Consider the following 11,505-nt stretch of genomic DNA (forward strand, 5'->3'; position numbering starts at 1 on the left):
CATCTTGGCTGCTGCTGACACACACAAAGCACAAAGACATAGACAATGACACACACACAATACAACCCACAAAAGCACAAAACATCCACATAATGCTTTGGGTTAGTGCTTTGTGTTTTACATAAGTGATGTGCTTTAGAGTGGCTCTAGGGCGAGTGGGAAGGCCCTCTGCCATAAGACTCTCATTACCACCCCCTCGTAAGGATTTCATTCCACATCTTTTCCTCTCCCTGACTTAATAGTAGATATGAATCTGATGAATCTGACCATCCTTCCTGTTTCTGAGCAACACAAATAAAGCTCAATAGAAAAAGTGCCAATTTAATTACACCGTAGAATGCTAGGAATGCTGGGATCTGAGCTTGAGGACCCAGAGGCAAATTCAAGGGAGCTAATTTACTCTATGTGAGGGAAGGAGGGCATGGGGCCAGGCAGAGAGAGAGCTAAACAGTTGGGTCATGTGGGGTTTGACCCTCACCCTGCAGTCAGAGCTATGTCTCGGTTCTTGTTGAGATTATGGCCATTCCTATGGCCCCTTGGAATGGACATGGCCAGTATCACTGGTCTGTTCTCAATCAGGTTCTGATTGGCTAATCTCAGTTTCTGATTGGTTCATCCTAGTCCCATCTGTACACTCATATTAGCCTCACCACATTCAGACTCCTCTGTTTACTCTATCCTAACCTTATCCCTCTCTCTCCTCAGATACACAAACATCCCTTTCTGAGAGTGCATCCATGGCTGTGTCAGCCTTTTGTCTCTTGTGCCTCCTTCCCTAACCTCGTGGAGCACCGGGCCACGCCACTTATCTGTGGAATTCGCCATGCCCCTCTCCCCTCTCATCAACACCTCCTTGTGGAGCTAGCCCTTGGCCAAAACAGGCCCTGGCCTCAAAGGCTGTCTGCTCTAAGTTTAGATAAAGAATTTCAGCACAACTTCCATTTGTTCTCCCATTGTCAGAGAGACTCATCTGGATGGCTTATAAAGAGGGTAGACCAGTTAAAGGACACTGTTACAGAAGTGCTCTGAAACAATGCCTGTCATTCACCTCGGGACATGCCACAAATAATTCCCCTGGAAATTCTTTAAATGGCTCGCATTGGTGAGATGTGTTTTGGATGTTGCAGAAAAAAGAACAGGTTTTAATAATGAAGAGAAACAGGTCTTATTTTGTGCAAGGAAGGGAGGGGTGAGGAGAGAGGGAGTGAGCGACCCATTTGAGGCACACAGATGTGAGCGTATGAGAGAGATGCTGTTAGTACTTCTGGTCAACTTGGCCTTGGCTGTGTGGAGGAGACTGAGCTTCCCCTGTAGAAGCCTCTTTCCTGCCTGCTGGCCTGGGTCCCCCAGCTGCTGAGGCCTCCTCTGAGGCTCTCTCCCTCGCAGGCCTCCAGAAACTTTCCACATAGCAGGGAGGGGCAGCCTTGTTCCCGGGGTCGCAGAGTTTGCCCCAAGAGGAGGTGTGGTGTGCCCCCTCCGACTGCCTCCGGGCCAGAGCCCCCTTGGAGTTCATGGAAAAAGACACTCATTTGTCAGTCACCTTGGAGCTCTTCTGAAAAGGATAAATGATTTGTATACCAGTGGGTGCTGTTCATTAACATTCGATACACCACTTCTGTTTTACTGTGGTGGAAAGATTTCTATCTGACATGTTTTTCTTTCAAATGGAATTCCGTGCCGTCGCCGGGAGATCTTTGTGATGGCAGATGAAGTAAATGCCAGAGAGTGGAGTGTCCGAAATAAGACTAGCACCTTATAATAAACAAATGTCCAGGACATAGGATCAAGCTCTCTATTCAAACGGTTTATTCCTAAACTCTTAGCCTACGCCAAACAAATCCGTAAAATACACAATCACCAACATTTATCTATCACCCGTGCCCAGCCCCCCGCTGTTCCACCAACCATAAGGACGCCTGGCACCGAAACATTCCAGGCATTCGTTTGATTGGCAGACAGCAGGGGGATTGGCCTGCTGGACCCCGCGCAACCTAGATAACTGGTAATGCACCAACACATGATAAGATAATGTCATAACTCAGGCACACATACCTGTCTATGAGGGTCGCTACAATACAGTTCCTGAGGTAATGACACACTAGACAAGGACAACACATGTCAACACTTTGCCATCATTTACACATAAACAAAAATAAACACAGCAGTAGAACACACACACATACACACATACACACATACACACACACACCATAGAGCAGTGCTCCAACCCGCACTAAAAAATCCCCCTATACAAAGCAGGTGAGAGGAGAACTGGTTGTACTGTGTATATGTTAAACTGTACTTTATGTGGTTCCACAGTATACCATACAGTGGGGGAAAAAAGTATTTAGTCAGCCACCAATTGTGCAAGTTCTCCCACTTAAAAAGATGAGAGAGGCCTGTAATTTTCATCATAGGTACACGTCAACTATGACAGACAAATTGAGAAAAATAAATCCAGAAAATCACATTGTAGGATTTTTAATGAATTTATTTGCAAATTATGGTGGAAAATAAGTATTTGGTCACCTACAAACAAGCATGATTTCTGGCTCTCACAGACCTGTAACTTCTTCTTTAAGAGGCTCCTCTGTCCTCCACTCGTTACCTGTATTAATGGCACCTGTTTGAACTTGTTATCAGTATAAAAGACACCTGTCCACAACCTCAAACAGTCACACTCCAAACTCCACTATGGCCAAGACCAAAGAGCTGTCAAAGGACACCAGAAACAAAATTGTAGACCTGCACCAGGCTGGGAAGACTGAATCTGCAATAGGTAAGCAGCTTGGTTTGAAGAAATCAACTGTGGGAGCAATTATTAGGAAATGGAAGACATACAAGACCACTGATAATCTCCCTCGATCTGGGGCTTCATGCAAGATCTCACCCCGTGGGGTCAAAATGATCAACAGAACGGTGAGCAAAAATCCCAGAACCACACGGGGGGACCTAGTGAATGACCTGCAGAGAGCTGGGACCAAAGTAACAAAGCCTACCATCAGTAACACACTACGCCGCCAGGGACTCAAATCCTGCAGTGCCAGACGTGTCCCCCTGCTTAAGCCAGTACATGTCCAGGCCCGTCTGAAGTTTGCTAGAGTGCATTTGGGTGATCCAGAAGCGGATTGGGAGAATGTCATATGGTCAGATGAAACCAAAATATAACTTTTTGGTAAAAACTCAACTCGTCATGTTTGGAGGACAAAGAATGCTGAGTTGCATCCAAAGAACACCATACCTACTGTGAAGCATGGGGGTGGAAACATCATGCTTTGGTGCTGTTTTTCTGCAAAGGGACCAGGACGACTGATCCGTGTAAAGGAAAGAATGAATGGGGCCATGTATCGTGAGATTTTGAGTGAAAACCTCCTTCCATCAGCAAGGGCATTGAAGATGAAACGTGGCTGGGTCTTTCAGCATGACAATGATCCCAAACACACCGCCCGGGCAACGAAGGAGTGGCTTCGTAAGAAGCATTTCAAGGTCCTGGAGTGGCCTAGCCAGTCTCCAGATCTCAACCCCATAGAAAATCTTTGGAGGGAGTTGAAAGTCTGTGTTGCCCAGCAACAGCCCCAAAACATCACTGCTCTAGAGGAGATCTGCATGGAGGAATGGGCCAAAATACCAGCAACAGTGTGTGAAAACCTTGTGAAGAATTACAGAAAACGTTTGACCTGTGTCATTGCCAACAAAGGGTATATAACAAAGTATTGAGAAACTTTTGTTATTGACCAAATACTTATTTTCCACCATAATTTGCAAATAAATTCATAAAAAATCCTACAATGTGATTTTCTGGATTTTTTTTTCTCATTTTGTCTGTCATAGTTGACGTGTACCTATGATGAAAATTACAGGACTCTCTCATCTTTTTAAGTGGGAGAACTTGCACAATTGGTGGCTGACTAAATACTTTTTTCCCCCACTGTATATACATTACACCAACAGGATCAGGGCCTCTTACACCCTGTCCTGTATATACAGTATGTATACATCAGAGGAGGCTGGTGGGAGGAGCTATAGGAGGACGGCTCATTGTAATGGCTGGAATGGAATCAATGTAACGGAGTCAAACATCTCTGTTCGTCTCCACACTGTGGTTTTGTTTAAGAATAAATGTGATTAAAACCAAAGCAGTCATTCCAGTCATGTGTATAAGACATGTCGGAGGCACCAGAGGAGATGAGAGAGCCTTGTGGATGGACTGTGTGTGTGTGTAACACAACACCCACCACAGGCCCCGTGGGGCTGATCCAGAGATGAGACAACTCTGAGCCTGTCTGGAAGGCCCCTCTGAGCGTATGAACAGGGAGTAAGACCTGGGGCCTGTCTGGAAGGCCCCTCTGAGCGTATGAACGGGGAGTAAGACCTGGGGCCTGTCTGGAAGGCCCCTCTGAGCGTATGAACGGGGAGTAAGACCTGGGGCCTGTCTGAGCTTCAGCTGGACAGACAGACAGACAGACAGGAAGAGGCAGGAAGAAACAATGTTGCATATGACACAAACTAAGAATCCAAATTTAGTTTGCTGTTGCATCAGTCTGCTGTATTTTAGCCTGCAAATGTAGGACACCACCACCTTAATTGGGGAGGACGGGCTCATGGTAATGGCTGGAGCGGAGTCAGTGGAATGGTTTCAAATACATGTGTTTGATGCCATTCCATTTGCGCTGTTCCACCATTATTATGAGCTGTCCTCCCCTCAACAGCCTCCACTGGACACCACTCACTACGTCAACACTCTCTTTCTATTCTATTCTGTTCCTTAAAAGTAATTTCCTCTCAATCTTAAATAAACATGCACCATTCAAAAAATACAGAACTAAGAACCGATATAGCCCCTGGTTCTCCTCAGACTTGACTGCCCTTGACCAGCACAAAAACATCCTGTGGCCTACAGCATTAGCATCAAATAGCCCCCGCGATATGCAACTTTTCAGGGAAGTTAGGAACCAATATACACAAGCAGTCAGGAAAGCAAAGGCTAACTTTTTCAAACAGAAATTTGCATCCTGTAGCACTAACTCCAAAAAGTTTTGGGACACTGTAAAGTCCATGGAGAATAAGAGCACTTCCTCCCAGCTGCCCACTGCACTGAGGCTAGGAAACACTATCACCACCGATAAATCTACAATAATCGAGAATTTCAACAAGCATTTTGCTACAGCTGGCCATGCTTTCCATCTGGCTACCACTAACCCGGCCACCAACTCTGCACCCTCTGCTGCAACTTGCCCATGCCCCCCCCGCTTCTCCTTCACACAAATTCAGACAGCTGATGTTTTGAAAGCGCTGCAAAATCTGGACCCCTACAAATCAGCTGGGCTAGACAATCTGGACCCTTTCTTTCTAAAACTAGCCGCCGAAATTGTCGCAACCCCTATTACTAGTCTGTTCAACCTCTCTTTCATAACGTCTGAGATCCCCAGAGATTGGAAAGCTGCCGCGGTCATCCCCCTCTTCAAAGGGGGTGACACTCTAGATCCAAACTGCTACAGACCTATATCCATCCTGCCCTGCCTTTCGAAAGTATTTGAAAGCCAAGTTAACAAACAGATCACCGACCATTTCGAATACCACCGTACCTTCTCCGCTATGCAATCCGGTTTCCGAGCTGGTCACGGGTGCACTTCAGCCACGCTCAAGGTCCTAAACGATATTATAACCGCGATTGATAATAGACAGTACTGTGCACCCGTCTTCATCGACCTGGCCAAGGCTTTCGACTCTGTCAACCACCGCATTCTTATTGGCAGACTAAATAGCCTTGGTTTCTCAAATGACTGCCTCGCCTGGTTCACCAACTACTTCTCAGATATAGTTCAGTGTGTCAAATCGGAGGGCCTGTTGTCTGGACCTATGGCAGTCTCTATGGGGGTGCCACAGGGTTCAATTCTTGGGCCGACACTTTTCTCCGTGTATATCAATGATGTCGCTCTTGCTGCTGGTGACTCTCAGATCCACCTCTACGCAGACGACACCATTTTGTATACATTTACATTTACATTTTAGTCATTTAGCAGACGCTCTTATCCAGAGCAACTTACAGTTAGTGAATACATATATTATTTTTTTTATACTTGCACCCCCGTGGGAATCGAACCCACAACCCTGGCGTTGCAAACGCCATGCTCTATCAACTGAGCTACATCCCTGCCGGCCATTCCCTCCCCTACCCTGGACGACGCTGGGCCAATTGTGCGCCGCCCCATGGGTCTCCCGGTCGCGGCCGGCTGCGACAGAGCCTGGATTCGAACCAGGATCTCTAGTGGCACAGTTTGCACTGCGATGCAGTGCCTTAGACCACTGCGCCACTCAGGAGCTACATCTGGCCCTTCATTGGACACTGTGTTAACAAACCTCCAAACGAGCTTCAATGCCATACAACAATCCTTCAGTAGCCTCCAACTGCTCTTAAACACTAGTAAAACTAAATGCATGCTTTTCAATCGAACGCTGCTGGCACCCGACTAGAATCACCACTCTCGACGGGTCTGACCTAGAGTATGTGGACAACTACAAATACCTAGGTGTCTGGTTAGACTGTAAACTCAACTTCCAGACTCACATAAAGAATCTCCAATCCAAAGTTAAATCTAGAATCGGCTTCCTATTTCGCAACAAAGCCTCCTTCACTCATGCTGCCAAACATGCCCTCGTAAAACTGACTATCCTACCGATCCTTGACTTCGGCGATGTCATTTACAAAATAGCCTCCAACACTCTACTCAGCAAATTGGATGTAGTCTATCACAGTGCCATCCGTTTTGTCTCCAAAGCCCCATACACTACCCACCACTGTGACCTGTACGCTCTTGTTGGCTGGTCCTCACTACATGTTCGTCGTCAAACCCACTGGCTCCAGGCCATCTATAAATCACTGCTAGGCAAATCCCCGCCTTATCTTAGCTCATTGGTCACCATAGCAGCACCCACCCGTAGTCTGCGCTCCAGCAGGTATATCTCACTGGTCATTCCCAAAGCCAACACCTCCTTTGGCCGCCATTCCTTCCAGTTCTCTGCTGCCAATGACTGGAACGAATTGCAAAAATCTCTGAAGCTGGAGACTCTTATCTCCCTCAATAACTTTAAGCATCAGTTGTCAGAGCACCTTACCGATCACTGCACCTGTACACAGCCCATCTGAAATTAGCCCACCCAACTACCTCATCCCTATATTGTTATTTATTTTGCTCTTTTGCACCCCAGTATCTCTATTTGCACATAATCTCTTGCACATCTAGCATTCCAGTGTTAATACTATTGTAATTATTCTGCACTATAGCCTATTTATTGCCTTACCTCCATAACTTGCTACATTTGCACACACTGTATATATATTTTCTGTTGTATTTTTGACTTTATGTTTTTTACCCCATATGTAACTCTGTGTTGTTTTTATTGCACTGCTTTGCTTTATCTTGGCCAGGTCGCAGTTGTAAATGAGAACCTGTTCTCAACTGGCTTACCTGGTTAAATAAAGGTGAAATAAATAAAATAAATTTAAAAAATAAAAATTCAAGGACAACAAGTCAATTCAAAATGTGACCCCCTCAGACCTTTAACGCAGAGAGCAGAAATAAATCTGATGCAAGTGAAGGGTGTTCATTTTACGAGACCCCTTAGAAAAACAGAAATGAAGAGCAGTGGATGTTCAGCCAGTCTCTCCCCTTCCTTCCCCAGAGGGTGAGTGGTGAGAGTCACTGTAGAGTACCTGCATGGGCTGGGCGATGTAGTGTGTTTTTACTGTTTCACTGTGGTCTAATGGTCTATCCTCACCACCACATCCTAGGAAGGGGGCAGGTGGACTGGGTGGGGGGGGGGGGGTGGGGGGGGGGGGGGTCACGAATGGGCTCACATGCTTTCCCACAATGTTAAAGGTGCATGAGCCGCGCCTCTCAGTGCCCCACCCTCCCTGACTTGGCAGGCTCAACTCCTCCTGGGAGAGGGAGGTTCAACTGTGTGTTACATAAACACCATATAAAGCACGGGGCTGACAGGGACAGGCCTTCACAGTGTCTATCTTCATACTCACTTTCAATATGGGCTCTAACATACACACTGACGATCCCACCACAACATGACTGGGAGCTACAGTAAATGCTGACCGTTGGGGTGAAATACAGCCTCAGAGGCATTAGATCCTTTCTGACATTGATGGAACTTTTACCTCTTTGTGAAAAACGATATATTCACATTTTTCAGTCCACAAAATTCTTTCTGAACTCCCTGAAAGACTCATGTGAGGGTTAATACTTCCAAATCCCCTGCAGTCTTACAGTAAACAGACTGACCTCTCTACTCAAACAGCCATGTTTAAATACAGCGAAGCCCTTCTGGCCCCAGGGAAGAGAGCAGAGCACTGGAGCCCAGCCAGACAAATATCCAAAGTTATAATCACCAGGGATCAGCAGAACCACCCCCTTCTCTCTCTCTCTCTCTCTCTCTCTCTCTCTCTCTCTCTCTCTCTCTCTCTCTCTCTCTCTCTCTCTCTCTCTCTCTCTCTCTCTCTCCCTCCCTCCCTCTCTGTCTCTCTCTCTCTCCCTCTCAGAACCAAAGCGCTCTTTCACAGACTGCCTATAAAATAATATAGCAAATCATCACTGTAGCCTTTCTGCAGAGTCAATGTTTCTGATTCACAGCTAGATTTTTGAATTAACGGCCAGACCAGAGTAAAGCAGCGGACTCCTCCATTGTCCGGCCTCCCCTGTGACGGGAGATAAAGCTGTTCCCAGGCTGGGAGGCTGGAGCCTCGATAAAGCGTGAATGGAATAGAGACAGACTGTACAAGGCCAGATGGGTGTGGGTGTAGAGTATGTATGTGTGTGAGCGAGTGTGTGTGTGCATAGTGCATACAAAAAAAAGAGGGTGGGAGGGTGAGTAGGAGGGTGAGTGAGCGGGTGGGTGGGTGGCTGTTCGTGTCACCAGAAAGGCACAGGAGGGAACACGTCTCAGTCTCAGAGATGCAGCTTCACCCTCAGAATACCTTCCCAACATTTAACCTCTGAAGGAAGATTAATCTATTGGAAATGTGCCAGTGGTGATCTGTTTTTTAAATCAGTACAGCTACATAGGCTGTGCTGTGTTCTACAGGAAGCATCAGAGCATACATAACTCCATTAAAGGGATTCTCCGGTACTTTTGTATACCTTTTAGCCAGTAGTTCTGAAAGTAGCAGTCATGAGGCAAAAATGGGCACCGAAAATTGCGTACTACGTCACATATGTGCAGATATGTGCACCACGTCATTGCTCTCTCTCTCTGCTCTGCTGTGGGTGCATCATGTGCATCTTGCTAGCTGTTACTCATATGGCAAGGGGCTGAAGCTCATTGGTTAAACTCAAATTGCTAGGGGGCTGGCCCACGTGGGAGAAAATGTAGTGGAAATGGCCCAGCACAGCTTCCAGAAAAACTGTTGCTTTCAAACTAGGGATTTCGTGGCTAATTGAGGTAAAACAGTACGATTATAGATTATGCATGTATGAACTACATATTGACACGTCCAGCCCATTAAAAAATACTTAGTAGTTGCCAAAGTTACGGAGCATGTCTTTATGAATATCGCCCCGTAGCACTCACATCTGTAGGCATGAAATGCTTTGAAAGGCTGGTCATGGCTCACATCAACATCATCATCCCAGACATCCTAGACACACTCCAATTTGAATACCGCCCCAACAGATCCACAGATGATACAATCTCTATTGCACTCCACACTGCCCTGCCTGGGACTGAACACCTCCCTCTGCAACTGGATCCTGGACTTCCTAACAGGCCGCCCCCAGGTGGTGAGAGTACGCAACAACACATCCGCCACACTGACCCTCAACACGGGGGCCCCTCAGGGGTGCGTGTTTAGTCCCCTCCTGTACTCCCTGTTCAGCAACGACTGTGTGGCCGCACATAATTCCAACACCATCATTAAGTTCGACATGACGGTGGTAGCCCTGATCACCGATGACAATGCGACAGCCTATAGGGAGGAGATCAGAGACCTGGCAGTGTGGTGCCAGGACAACAACCTCTCCCTTAATGTCAGCAAGACAAAGGAACTGATCGTGGACAACAGGAAACGAAGGGCCGAGCATGCCCCCATTCACATCGACAGGGCTGTAGTGGAGCGGGTCGAGAGCTTCAAGTTCCTCGTGTCCACATCACTAAGGATCTATCATGGTCCAAACACACCAACACAGTCGTGAAGACACACCAACACAGTCATGAAGAGGGCACAACAACGCCTTTTCCTCGTCAGGAGGCTGAAAAGATTTGGCATAGGCCCTCAGATCCTCAAAAAGTTATACAGCTGCACCATTGAGAGCATCTTGACTGGCTGCATCACTGCTTGGTAGTGCAACTGCTTGGCATCCGACCGCAAGGCGCTACAGAGGGTAATGCGTACAGACCAGTACATCACTGGGGCCGAGCTCCCTGCCATCCAGGACCACTATACCAGGCAGTGTCAGAGGAAGGCCCTAGAAATGGTCAAAGACTCCAGCCACCCAAGTCATAGACTGTTTTCTCTGCAAGTTGTACTGATTCACTAAGTCTGGAACCAACAGGACCCTGAACAGCTTCTACCCCCAAGCCATCAGACTGCTAAATAGTTAGTTAAATAGTTAACCAAATAGCTACCCGGACTATCTGCATTGACCCATTTTTCACTAACTTTTGTGACTCATCACATACGCTGCTGCTACTGTTTACTGTGTCACTTTATTCCTAGTTATATGGACATATCTACCGCAATTACCTCGTACCCCTACACATTGACTCAGTACTGGTACCTCTTCTATATATAAGTTATCGTTACTCATTGTGTATTTATTATTACTTCTATTACTTCTCTATTTTCTTTCTCTCTGCATTGTTGGAATGGGCCCGTAAGTAAGCATTTCACTGTTAGTCTACACCTGTTGTTTACCAAGCATGTGACAAATAACATTTTAATTTAAGGGAGCTACTCATAAAATTGGCATTACCTTAATTCTACCACCGATATAATTCCCAGTTCCCACAGTTTCATGGTAGAATGTTTGTTTGTTAGGATGGTAAGCCATTGCAGTGAACAGTGATCTCTATGGAGTTACTGTCTCTCTTCTTTAAACTGTAAATCCAGTTTATTATTATGCAATGGTCTGTTGAAGATCATAAAAACACTGACCCAGTCCATATGTAGTCAACTGGGTCACACTGGTCTGATTGGAGTTAAGATTTCTCACTCCAAATTCCTTCTAAAAGCCTTTTTAGTCTGGATTCCCTTAGTTTGTGTCAGATAAGAATGCTCTGCGTATGAGGGAGGGGTTTGGTTGTTTTGTTCCTGAGAGCTATTGCGTACGTAGTCTCCTCCCAGTGCTGAGTATTGGTCATCCATATTAATGAATACTAGCTGCTGTCCTGTAGTCGTATTCTAGCCATGGGGAAGGTGGGGGACATGATTATCGCTCCATTGATGCTGTGTTCCAATAGAGCAATCCAAATGAAAAATAACATGTACTGCTCAATAAG

The 11,505-nt window shown here is 46.3% G+C and overlaps 1 protein-coding gene across 1 annotated transcript in view; it reads right to left on the reverse strand.

The window, feature by feature from the left end:
- Positions 1–11,199, reverse strand: part of LOC311111143 (chromobox protein homolog 2-like) — a 28,444-nt gene extending 17,245 nt beyond the window's left edge. The window contains exon 1 of the mRNA XM_084153830.1: positions 10,980–11,199. Within this exon, the coding sequence (XP_084009956.1) occupies positions 10,980–11,023 (44 nt within the window). The 5' untranslated portion in view covers positions 11,024–11,199. The remainder of the gene's footprint in view (positions 1–10,979) is intronic.
- Between the last annotated feature and the right edge of the window lie 306 nt (positions 11,200–11,505).

This window comes from Coregonus lavaretus (assembly GCF_964263955.1).
Source record: "Coregonus lavaretus genome assembly, chromosome: 37".
In the NCBI taxonomy this organism is placed as follows: domain Eukaryota; kingdom Metazoa; phylum Chordata; class Actinopteri; order Salmoniformes; family Salmonidae; genus Coregonus; species Coregonus lavaretus.